The 12,962-nt window shown below is 44.3% G+C and overlaps 1 protein-coding gene across 7 annotated transcripts in view; it reads left to right on the top strand.

The window, feature by feature from the left end:
• Positions 1-2,171: 2,171 nt before the first annotated feature.
• TNIK (TRAF2 and NCK interacting kinase) overlaps positions 2,172-12,962 on the top strand; it is a 412,271-nt gene continuing 401,480 nt past the window's right edge. For all 7 annotated transcript variants that reach the window (XM_082655678.1, XM_082655677.1, XM_082655674.1 and 4 more), the window contains exon 1: positions 2,172-2,545. In XM_082655678.1, coding sequence (XP_082511804.1) covers positions 2,489-2,545 — 57 coding nt within the window. In that variant the 5' untranslated portion in view covers positions 2,172-2,488. The remainder of the gene's footprint in view (positions 2,546-12,962) is intronic.

The raw sequence follows: 12,962 nt of genomic DNA, 5'->3' as shown, positions 1-12,962 counted from the left end.
TCCTCCTCAGCCCAGTCAGCACAATTACTTCACCTCCAGCACAAACTGCCTGGAGTTTCCTCCTTCCCTTACCAGCTGGAGGGACCTTGGCTATTGTAATCTCTCCTTTTATGGTATTTCCTGCAACCAGCATCCCTGCCTCCACCTGACTCTCTTATCATCCTCTCAGGCTCCTAGGAAGCCCTCCCCCACTTAGTACACAGCGCTGTACCGAATATACGGTTTTCTAATCGGATTCTAAACCCAAGGGTAGAATTTAGTGCCAGTAGCATGACACCCTTACGTCCTAAACAGCTGATTAACGCTAAAAGAAATGACCTATTTGTGATGTTTCAAATAAAATTGGGGGTATAAAATGAAGGTTCCCCTTGAAAAAAATGTTTACCTCATTTTTCATATGTTTGGAGTTTTAAAAATAGTTCTGTTCATAGATATCAATACCTGATCTTAATTATTTTCTTTCAATACTGAGACAATACATTAACTTGTCATCTAGATTAAGGGTAAAAAAGGCACAGAGAAAGGAAAAATAAGGACGATGAGAAATGATAGGTTTTTACGTCATTTCGACATTACTTGGTGGCTTAGTTACTACCTCGAGCTGGATGATTTTATTAGTAAATGTGAGATCAAATCAAATGTTTTGAATATGACACATTTAAACGTTTGACGTTTTAATGGCAAAAGCTCCTAAACTGTTATGGCCACTGAGATGTTGGAACAATTTTCAAGTTTCATGATGCTCGATGCATATAAATAAATAGAATATTATTAACAAAAACAGCAGACCGCATACCGAATGCTGTTTGAAAGTCCCCTAACGTCTGCAGTCCTGAAGAACTAACTACATTGGGTTCTGTTCATTCATTCAAAAGCATTGTTCTGAAGCTGATATTCATATCACACGACTAAAAAACCCTCAGGACACTTGGCCAGAAGAAAATTCTCATCCTAACAGAGGTGCAGATAATGCTTTCGAAGCTACTGCTGTATTGGGAGAAAAGTTCAATTTTAGCGTTTCATCCTATGTATTTCGCGTGGCCAAGGCCGGACAGGAAGGGCTGTGCGAGGAGGCTGGGGGAAGTGACTTGACACTCCAGATTACAGAATGTCAGGTTTACCACTGTAAACGTACAGCCTATAAATGAGAATACGGGTGGAGTGAAATCGCTCTCACGCCGTACATCTTCTGGGTTGCATCTTATCCGCCAGCCAAACTTTCTCTATCAATCTGGGTAGGTCAGCAGCAGAAACACTGCCGGAAAGGACGATGCAGTGTCTTGAGGCGGCGTGTGCTGCCTTATCCAGTATTGCCTTCCGAATTACCTGAAGCATTCAAGCCATTGCACCCAGAGAACAATCCTCGTTTCAGTTCGGTCGTTTCCGTGGGGGAATTGCGGTACGGGTAGGTCCTGGGTGTGGCGAGGCCAAGAGGGAGCTCAGAGCTCCCAGCTTTCCCGCTTTTCGCAAACCTTCCCAGCCCGGAGGCGGCGAGTGACCGGCCCTCGATAACTGCCAGGCGGGGTCCCGGGGGCCGCAGGAGGACCCGACTCAGCGGCAGCTGCAAATTGCCGAAGCGGGGATCTGGGCGCCCGGCGCGAGTGCGCTTCTCCCCCATTCGTTCCGCGGCTGGAGGCGGACCCCCTTCCTTGCACACAAGTCCTTATATGCACCGGTTGCAGCAGCCCGCGCTACTCCAGCCCCACAAATAATTAATGGGGGAGGGAGGGCGTCGCTCTTTTTCTTTTTCCCTCCGGATTTTTTTTCAACGTTGGAGCATTTGAACCCTGCCGAAAACCCCTCAAAATGCGACTGAAGGGCCATTTTGCTGCAGCGCAAGAATTGGACACACAAAAATAAAGTCCCCTTGTCCCTACGATAAGCACGGCAGGGTTCAGGAACAGCTCTTTAGATCCAGACCGATTAGCCCGCAAAACCTGGGCTGAAAGGTTGCGCGCCCCTCCCCCACCCACGTTGGTGCAGAGGGACCGGGTCAGGAAGCGCGGCCTCTCCCCAGTAGGAGACCACGCCTCCTCCGCCTCTTCCCCCCCCGCCCCCTTTACTCCTCCCAGGAAGCGGTGATAGACAGTTCTGTGTGGTTCTCCACCCCCACCCCCCCAGCTGAGTGGAGGAGTTGATGTGTCTCATTATAACAGCCAATGCAGCCGCCATCCACGCACAAGCAAAGCATGTCCCATTTAAATACACCCACGCAGCCCCAGCGCCCTTAGCTGCTCAGGGCGCACAGCCCACACGCACCGCGACTCCGGGCTTGGAGATCCGCGCAGGCTGGGCTCCCGGAGCCGGCGGACTGACGCGCTGAGGATCGCGATCAGGCGCTGTGGGGCCGGGGTGGGCGGGGGAGGCTGGGCCCCGGGCCTCTGGCGCGACACCCGCATGAGGACGCGAGTGAAATAGACCGAGGTGGAATTTTCAACGGGGAATCTTCGGGGTGGTTTTGGTCCATTTCTCCCGCGAAGAAGTCGACATGGCGAGCGACTCTCCGGCTCGCAGCCTGGATGAAATCGATCTCTCGGCTTTGAGGGTGAGTGGAACATGTTTTCTGATTTCTTTCCAGTGTTTTGGGTCAGGGTGAATGGGCTTGGTGCGTGGAACTGGGGCTCGGGCTGGTAGGCAGAGGCGGGCGAATGCGACGCGAGGGAACCTGGATTCTCGTTTAGATTCGGGGGTTGCTGAGGTGCTCTTGGCTAAGCACCCACAGCAGGGGCTGTGCGGTACGTGTCCTCCTTTGGTGGCAGCCAAAGCTCCCCTGAGAACTCGTGGAGCTTATGCCAGTTTCATCGTAGACCGGTGTAAGAGCATTAAAATGAAAGGCTCGTGTGTGTGTGCGTGCGTGTGTATGTACACAAGCCCCGGGCAGTCGTCTAGTGCCAAGGCTCTAGACCCCACTGTCCCTTTCTGCAAAAAGAATAACAACAGCGCGAATAAAGGCACTGGTCCCTCACGTTTTCCAGCTACCTGCTAGATGACATTGTGAGCCTGGCTGTCCCCGCGACGCCGAACCTGCCGCTCCAAGGGGGCAGTTATTGCTATGCTGGTCTTGTAGCTGGCAACTGCCTCCCCTTCCCCCCCTTTTCTGCCGTCGGCGCCCCGACTCCCTCTCAGCGCTCTCGTAAACGCAGGTCTGCCGCTCACCTTTATTTATCGTTTTAACTCAGCCCTGCCTGTGCTTTCTGACTTTGTGGCTGTGACATTTCAGTTTTATGGCTGAACTTAAGCAGGTGAAAGGGATGTGTTCTCTGCTTTTCCCCAATCAGACCGGAACTCCTGGGAGTGTGAGTGTGTGTGTGTGTGTGTGTGTGTGTGTGTGTGTGTGTGTTCTCTGTGTCTGTGGCTAGTCCTTTGTAAAGCACCTACCTCCACCCCGCTCCAGACCCCCTGGTTTGCATTTACCCTCACGTGAATTGCCTCAGACGCCGTTTCATTGTATTGACTAAGACATCACTGATATAGAATCCATTTTGCTGTTGTTTTGAGATCGGAATACCAGGAATCCTAGTGCAGCCTCGACGCCTCCCCACCCCCCAAGCCCAACACACTCCTTCGGGGAAGGGGGCAGAGCTTTCTTGAGATGTTAATTAGATGCTGCCTGCCTGGAAGGGGGGGAGGGGTGTGGGTGGCAGCAGCAGCGGGGGTCTGAGAAGGATGGGCTACCAATCTTAGCACGGCTTTTTCCTCTCTTGAACTAAAAATAAATTTTTTAAAAAAAGCGATTGTATATACATGAGGCAGGGAGGGTCGGTGAGACCGAACTGATGGTGGCTATCAACACAGAGACAGGCAGGATAGGTGAAGCTTGGAAGTTCCCACGCCCTCCTGAAGAATACATTGTTAGATGCTAAATCTTGGGGTTGTATACCTGAATCTTCAGTACTTGCCTTGACATTGCCTTCTTCACTGTTATTTTAAAGAACTACCTTTATGGTCAAAGTGGTACTTTTTCTTTAGTCTCGTTAATCCTCTCTCTCCTGACCTACCCTCCTCTTTTCAACTCCCCCTCCCCTTCTCCTTAATCCTTCCATCTCAGAGGTGAGGTTTCTGGGAGACAGCCAAGGGGCTGAGAAGGAGCAGAGATGCCATTTGAAATGGCTTTTTTTGATAGTTGGGTAGCAAAAGCTCATTCATGCGTTATTACAGTAAGCTATTTCCCTGGCGCCGAAAGGCCACATTCAGAACCCGCTGCCCCCTGGGCCGCTGGGGGTGGAGGTTGGTAACGGGGTGGGTGCTTTGGCCAAGTCTGTGGCTTCCTGCTTTACTGACTGTGTGTGTTCATTTGCCCTACTTTCTGCGCTGGGAGTTTCTGCCAGCGGGTTAATCAGGTGGATGGATGGCCCAGACTTCAGGGTAGAGAAAAGTGGCAAAGCTGGGGAGGAGGACGGGGCGGGGGGATGGGAGTCTGAACAATGGGCAAGTCTTGCGATTTCCCTGAGCCGGAATCTCAACGTTGCTTCTCTAATGGATAGCGCTCTTATACGATTGTAGTTGGGCTTGGTCTGGAGGTGTCCCTTGTGGGCTTTTTCCTGGGGAAGGTTTTCAGAGATACCCAGAGCTTGCAAGCTTATGAGCAACCACAAGGGCTCCTCGGCCGACCTGGAGTTCAATTCACACCTGGGAGATCTGCGCTTGGGAGATCAGTATTTTGAAAAGATATCTTTGCACAATTCACTGAAATTGCTCTTTGTGGCTTGGGTTTTAGTGCTTTGCCACTGTATTTCTGCCTGCAGGAGGTGTGGAAAGAGGGAGGGATACAGCTTCCAGCTAGCCCAGGAGATGGGGAACTGCTAGCAGGAGGACTTAAGTGCAGATGTGGGGACAATTGCCTCCCAGAGGTCAGGGGTCTGCGACCAGTCTTGTGGTGGGTGAGTTGTGCAGGCCTGGAGCTGAGTCCAAAGGCCACAGAGGTCATCTCCACAAATCAGAGGGCAGATGATCTTTTTCTTTTTTCCCAGATTAAGAGAGATGGGCTCATGTAGATGAGAGGTCTCATTTGTTCCTAAATCCTCAGGAAAGCCTGCCTGCTGAGAACTTCCTGGGGAATGCCTGACCCCTGAAATGCAGCCAAGGTCAGTGGCATCTAGGAGAATTTACTGCAGCCTTACCAGTCCCTTGCTGTTTTGGTGGCTCTTTACACAATCAATGCCCTTTTTGTAAACTCTGTGCTCAATGCATTAAAAGCAGATCCTGTCTGGAGAGGCCTTTATCCTTTCTCACTTTGGGGGCTTATTGTTCTCAGCCAGTGATCCCAGACTGGACCCAGTCTAAATTTTCCCCAAATAGCAACAATGCATAATTTAAACCAGAGCAACCAGGGAAGCACTGATCACTTAAATTATGCAAGATTTGGATGGTTTTAAAAAGTAAGAAAAGAGAGGATGGTTAGAAAAGAGGTGATCTGAATCCAGTTTTATTAGTCCTGATTTTTAGAGCTGTGGAGAACTAAGTCTTGAGGGAGAGGAATGATTTCATAGATTTAGAGCTGGAAGAGAATTGTTGAACACTTAGCCACTCCTTTCATTTAATACCTGGGAAGCTGTAGCCCAGAGAGGTCAAGTCTATTGCCCAAGGTCACACAGCCCTCTCTCCCTGCTTGGAGGTGGGGTGAGTAGGGGAGGGGAGAAGGGTGGTTTGGGGAGAGGATATAGGTTTCCTGACTTCTCATTCAGTGCTCTAAGTCACATTGTCTGTGGCTAAATCAGATATCAGTAATACATTTTCTGCCTGAGCACAAAAAAAATGGCTGAGAGGAATTATTTCACCAGGGTCATGGAATTCTATTTATCAAAAATAGAGAAACTGCTTCATGCAGGTAATCTCATAAAACATTAAACCATGGAGCTTTAAAGTATCTTTGGAATTCATCTTGTCCAACCCCTTCAATTCCTCCTCTGCAGGCAAATGACTGTCTGAATCATCTAGGACAGATGGTTGTCCTGCATGGTAACCTCTCTCTCTGTAACCCTCTTCCATCTAAACATATCTCAAGGGGTTGGTCTAGACATACACGTTATTCAGATGTCTCTGCATGCAAGGTTTATAGAGTTCTATGTATGTTTTCTATAATCTGTGTGGATACTTATATTCTACATAGTTTTACGGATATAAACTATCCATGTGGGTGTATGAAATGTGTGTGTACATACATAGGCTATAGAAAACAATCTACTCATTCAGATGCAGGGCTTGAGTCATGCTTCCTTCAAGATATGACAGTATTAAAAGAAATGAAATGTGCCACCAGTATGCTTTATTGCATAGGAGGTGAGGTCAGCCCAGAAAGCTTTTTGGAGATTAGCATACATCTGAATCTGAGCACCGTGGCTGGGCCCACAGAGTAAGGCAATCAAGGCCAAGATTGGCCGCTGCTGACTTCATACTCTTAAGTTTCTGCCAGGACTCACACTCACTTTTCTGTTTGAACAGAATTGGATGACCTCTGCTTGTCTTTCTCCCTCTACCCCTCACTCCCTGCTGGGCCTAGATATTTTTTTTCTCCATTGAAACCTAGGTTTAAGAATTGACCTCATCTGGAAGACTTGCATGTATTCTTCCTGCTATGCTTTTTACGTTTGTATTATAAATGGTATGGGGTTTTCTTTCTACTTGCTCACTAAACTGTGGGCTCCTTGGGGCCAGAGGCTAGGTCTCGTTCATCTCTGAGTCCATGGTCCCAGTTAGTTGAATAAATGAATGAGTTAATGGAGTGGACTGAGCCCTGGGTTCTGTGTCCATGTCTTATTAATCCTGTGACTTTGGATCAGTCCTTTGTCCGTAATTAACTCAAAAATGGGAATGATCACAACTGCTTGCCTTCCTCATACACAGGTTTCAAAAATCAATAAGCATTTATGGCAGTGCTTTGAAAACTGTAAAGCACTACACAGATATGCTATTCCATGATTAAATAGAATTTTATGGGAAACTTGATTCCACCAACATTTGATCCCAATGATTGTGTGTAACAGAAAATGATCCTGAGAAAAAGATATCAGAAGGTCGTGCATCTTTTTAATAGTACTTTTTCCTTTGAATGTATCAGTATGGCCTTATGTTGACCTTTCATGGTCTCTGTCTGACCCTCTGATGGCCTGGGTTGACCTTTGCTCGAGGTGAGTTCAGCCCAGAAACTTTTTGGAGATTAGCATATTTCTAAACCAGTATCAAGTATCAGCATTATTCATTAAAAACTTTTTCTTTTCTTTTTTTAAAGACTTTTTCTCCTCTTTATGGATTAACCATTATGCAAATAAAAACACATATATTGTGCCTGTGCCTTTTCAAAGTTTGTGTGTGTGTGAGGTGGGACAGGGAGTGGATGCCTGAAATGATACACTACTAGTCCAGTATTTAAAACCTTCTGGTGAGAGGTCTCATGGGCTTCAAGCAATCTTGCAACATTAGTAATTCATTACCCCAGAGCAATTAATTAAATTTGGTCTTAAATGAGAATTTACTAACGTTGCATGAATTGCTAAGATAACGGTATGTTAAAATGATAATAGCATAAGTTTTTTAATTAGATATATGTGCTGTTTTTTAGAGATATTAAACAGGTGTTTTCTTTGCCATGACGTTGCCTCATAATAAAATAGGGTGTAGTGGTAGTTATCAGAACATCAGAGAAATATGTGTAATCATTTTCAGTGTTCATTATTAACTGGAGTAATCTTTGTACAAAAGCTAATATAAGTCATGGTTTGCTGTTTGCCAAATTATTGACTTAGGAGGTCATGGAATATTTTGTTGATGAAAGAATACCCAACACTTTTCTTTTATGGGTATATCATATTTTCCCCCCTTATCAGTAAGGCTCTTTGAAATCTCGTAACTTTGAGTCTTGCTGGTTGGCCCTTTCTTCTTTCTGTGTCTCTGTCTGTCCTGGAATTAATCTTCCGTGCCCTTCTTGTTCTACGCCATTCCTTCTTTCAGTGATAGTGGTTCTAAAGCCCACCCAGCTTTGAGCTACTGTGATCAAGTCATGGCAGCCCTGACCAGCTGAGCAGAATCAGTCTGAGTCTGCGTTTCTCATAGAATTTGGGATAACTTGTGTCTGAAAGATGATTTCATGTTCAGTTGGTTCTTCCATTTCTGTGGGGGGGGGAGTAGCTCTGTGAGAAGAGGGCCTGAACTAGCAGCGTGCTGAGAATTCCAAGAAAATCTGGGTGATAGTTTTGTAAGAAATGTTATTCTGCACATAGAAATATGAGGTTCCTAGCGGAGAGAGAGGGAGGACTTAAATAGAAAATGTTGGATGAATTCTGCTTATAATTTCTTCCATTCTGGTTGGAAGCTGATTTCCCTCTAGAGAAAGCTGATTCTCTATCCACTTTTTTTACATGCCCAGGCTGCCTCTACTTATCTCAAGGGGGTGCCTGGAAATTCTCAAAACACATTTTGTTTTACCCCAACCTTAAACATCTTTCCTTAATATCTATTGCCTGGGTCCCCTTGCCTCCAGCCTTCTCCTGGCCAGTTTCCCTTGTGCATTGCAGCCACGTTAGTCTTCCTAAAGCACAGTTTCAGTCTGGGTATTTATTTTATTTTTTAAAAAATTAATTAATTAATTTTTGGCTGTGTTGGGTCTTCGTTTCTTTGCGAGGGCTTTCTCTAGCTGTGGCAAGCGGGGGCCACTCTTCATCGCGGTGCGCGGGCCTCTCACTATCGTGGCCTCTCCTGCTGCGGAGCACAGGCAGGCTCAGTAGTTGTGGCTCACGGGCCCAGTTGCTCCGCGGCATGTGGGATCTTCCCAGTCCAGGGCTCGAACCCGTGTCCCCTGCATCGACAGGCAGATTCTCAACCACTGCGCCACCAGGGAAGCCCAGTCTGGGTATTTTTAATTCACGGCCTTCCCCGACTCCCACAGTCTACAGAACAAAGACTAAACTCTTTACTTCAAGACCAGTTAAAATTCAGCTGGGCCCCGCCCCATGCCCTGCAGTTAACGACATTCCTTCTCACTTGCCATAGGGAACAGCTTCCTTCTCCCCATGGATGCTCTTTAGGGGGTGACCTACCTTATTCTCTTTTTCTGTACCTACTACCCCAGCACTCAGCATTGCAATGCCACCTTTTCCACCAAATTTGCCCTGATCCTTTCAGATAGAAATTAGCCCTCTCACTTGTAAATCCTCTCCGAACTGATCTCATAACTTTTTTTTTAGACCTCAGAACTTTCTGTCTTGGCTTATATTTACTACTACACAGCAAGCTTCATGAAGGCAATGTGTATTTAAAAAAAAAAAAATTTATTTATTTATTTGGCTGTGTTGGGTCTTCATTTCTGTGCGAGGGCTTTCTCTAGTTGCGGCGAGCGGGGGGCCACTCTTCATCGCGGTGCGCGGGCCTCTCACTATTGCGGCCTCTCCTGCTGCGGAGCACAGGCAGGCTCAGTAGTTGTGGCTCACGGGCCCAGTTGCTCCGCGGCATGTGGGATCTTCCCAGACCAAGGCTCGAACTTGTGTCCCCTGCATTGGCAGGCAGACTCTCAACCACTGTGCCACCAGGGAAGCCTGGCAATGCGTATTTTTGATTTTCTTAGGAATCCCACCAGGATGACCTCTGGGGCTCCAGGGTCTGGAAAATGTAGGTTGGGAACGGGAGCAAAGACTGCTGGATTGTTAAAAGTATGTTTAAATTAAAAAAAGCTTTTTGTTGTTCTCATTATAAAAGCAATGCATGATCATTGCAGAAAACTTGGAAAATGGAGAAAAAAGAAAAAGAATTCATGATTCCCAATGGTAACCACATATATATTTTGGTATATGGCTTAGTAGTTTTTTCTACACATAGCTAAATGGATAGTTTAAAAAAATTATGTTGTATATATTATCTACAACCTTTTTTTTTAAAACTTAATAATCAGCCATTTTCCATACTATTAATGTTTTTCTATGGCAAAATTTAAAAAAATTCTTTATCATGGGGAGCTTAAAACTTACGTAAAAGTAGATGGATTGCTGGAATGCTCTTACATTGCTGGTGGGAATGTAAAATGGTGCAGCCACTTAGGAAAACAGGTCGGCAGCTCCTCAAAGTGTTACCATGTGCCCCAGCAATTCCAGTCCTAGGTATATACCAAAGAGAATTGAAAACATACATCCACACAAAAACTTGTACACCAATATTTTTAGTAGCATTATTCATAATAGCCAAAGAGGGGAAACAACCTAAACATCCATGAGTTGATGAATGAATGAACAAAATGCATTATATTCTTAAGACGGCGTATTATTCAGTAACGAAAGGAAGTGTTGATACACGCGATACCATGGATGAACATTATGCTAAGTGAAAGAAGCCAGACACAAAAGGCCCCATGTTATATAATTCCATTTATATGAAATGTCCAGAATGGGCAAATCCATAGAGACAGAAAGTAGATTAGGGGTTGCTGGAGCTGGAGGAGACGGGGTGTAGGAAGAGACTGCTCGTGTCCTGGTCGTGGTGATGCTCGCTCAACTCCGTGCATTTACTAAAAATCACTTGTATACTTCAAAAGGGTGAATTTATGGAATGTCAATTAAATCTAAATAAAGTTATTTTAAAAAGTAGAGTAGTGTAATGAGCCCCCAGATGAACAATTTTCCACTTGTACCCAATCTTATTTTATCTACACCCCCATCCTCTTCCTCTCCCATATTATTGTGAAGCATCATATCTTTTCACTTGTAAATATTTCAGTATTTCTAAAAGATAAACTTAAAAATCACATAACCGCAAGACCATAATCATGCCTAAGAAATGTAATTTTTAATTTCTTCATTCAGTCAGTGTTCAAATTTCTAATCATATGTTTTAAGGACCACTTAGCATTTTACTGTGGGAATGCATCATAATATATTTAACCAATTCCTACTGATGAAACTTTTGGCTATTTCCACCTTTTCAACTCATGCAGATGGTGCTTTGATAATCAAACATCCTTATATATAAGTCTTTGTACACATTATTTTTATACATTATACATTATTTATCCTTATACATAAGTCTTTGTATACATCTCTGTTTCCTTTGAATAACTTCTTAGAAGTGTAATTTACAGTGAAAGTTATAAATGATCTTTAAGGTTCTTGACATTGTCAAATTATCTCCCAATTTCCTGTGAGGTAAGTGTACAGATGAATGCATGAGGCTTGGAAAAATCAATTAATCTACCAAAGGTCATGAAACTTCTAAATGGCCGAACTTACGATTGACCTACCCTAAAGTCAGTGCCCATAGTAACTCACATGGCCAGTATTTGACCTTGTCATGACATCAGAATTATCTGATGTATTATCTCGCTGGGTTCACAGATTTCCCAGAAGACTTTCGTTTGGGGCACAGGATCTCTTTGATGAGCATAGTTGTGTTTTAAGTGTTATTTCCAAAATATTTCTTCCCTTGTGATTTTGTTTTTTAAATAACCAAGATCAGCTTAGAGCATGTTAATTGTCCTTTTTCTTGTCTAAAAACATGAAAGCATAAAATGTGAACCATTTTGCGATTAGCAGTGGTTTCCTTTTACATTGTATATAAGGTACGTTTATGTTTAATCTGCCCTTCTCTTTGGAGAAGTATCCAACAAGTGTGTTTGGAAGGCATGTGGAATCAGGCTCAAAGGTTTCCATTTTTTAAGAATTGAAGACCACTGAGTTTGCGATTATCACAGAAGATAGCAAGATGGGAAGACATGTTAGAACAGGAGCCATTCTCAAGCTTTTATCTGCCAGATAATTATTAAAATCAAAATCTGGAGTTACGCTTTTTTTCAGACAGATATAGATATTTAAAGATAAGAATGGAGAAAATGGAAGACGGAGCTGGCAGCTAGAAGAGTAAAGAGCCCTGTGTTTTTGACCACAGTCTACTTTCCACCTGGTTTATAAGTAAGAAACTTATAAAATCAACATAACTTTGTGGTTTTCAGTCTTGTGGAGGCCAGCTGCCTTGATCTCACTAGATTTTACAACCTAACCCTTCATTTAAAATGCCTATGAATTATTTATACCTAGGGTAAAAATCTGAGCTTCACGTGCACATGGTTTCATCATTTCTACTTCTAGGTGGTTTTTTTTTTTTTGGGCTTCCTGTAATCCAATTATAGCAGTGTGGCGGGTGGAATAGGTTGTAAGCAGTAATTGCAAACTGTATTTAAATAATAATATTTAGCATTTGTAGAGCACTTTATATCTCAAAGTACTTGCAAACAATATCTAATTAAATACGCTTTCTGATTATAATCTGGATATAAATGCACTTAAATCCAGAACAGGGTCATGAGAAAAGTGTGCATTTGAAGTTAATGCTTTAAAAACCTATGCAATAGTTGGAGAGTTAGAGCTTGGGCGTCTGTTGGACTGTTTGCGCACATCCTTTTGTTCAGCCTGATGGCAGGTTTAGATTATATCTGCACCTTATCAATGCCTCTGCTTGATTTCTGACCATTAAGGACTGAGTGTTGATCATGGCTTTGGTCCTTACAGACACTAAAATATTAATAATATAAATAAGCTTTAAAATGGGCTCCTTCACCACATTTTGTGCCCTGGCCTCAGATGAAACTCCCATTAGTAAGTGAAATGAAGTGGGGTAGTGAGAGGGAGAACGGCTATGCATTGTGGTTTAGTAATTTCTATCTGAGAAAAATACATTAAACTGCGCAGTAGGATACATCATAAAGAAACGCACTGGAGAAATGAAACGTCTTTAGTCTCACCATGGTAATGATTTCTTGCTGTTTTGGGCATGTGTCTGTGTATTGTCCTCTTGCATGTACGTCCTGTGTTGGCAATTTTGAGAGTGTTTGGAGCAAGGACTAGCATGGCTTATCCAGTAGATAGAAGAGGCTTCTGCGGCTGGTTGATTCTCAGTAAACGTGATCCTGTGCATTGTGATTTTCTAAGAGCTGCTTGACAGGCTAATTGCCTAAACAGTGGTTCTCAAAGTGAGATCCTCGTTTCAGC

The sequence above is a fragment of the Grampus griseus genome, assembly GCF_964374135.1.
Source record: "Grampus griseus genome assembly, chromosome: 5".
Classification (NCBI taxonomy): domain Eukaryota; kingdom Metazoa; phylum Chordata; class Mammalia; order Artiodactyla; family Delphinidae; genus Grampus; species Grampus griseus.
Note: the sequence above shows the minus strand (reverse complement) of the source record. Positions and strands in the feature narration are given on the sequence as shown.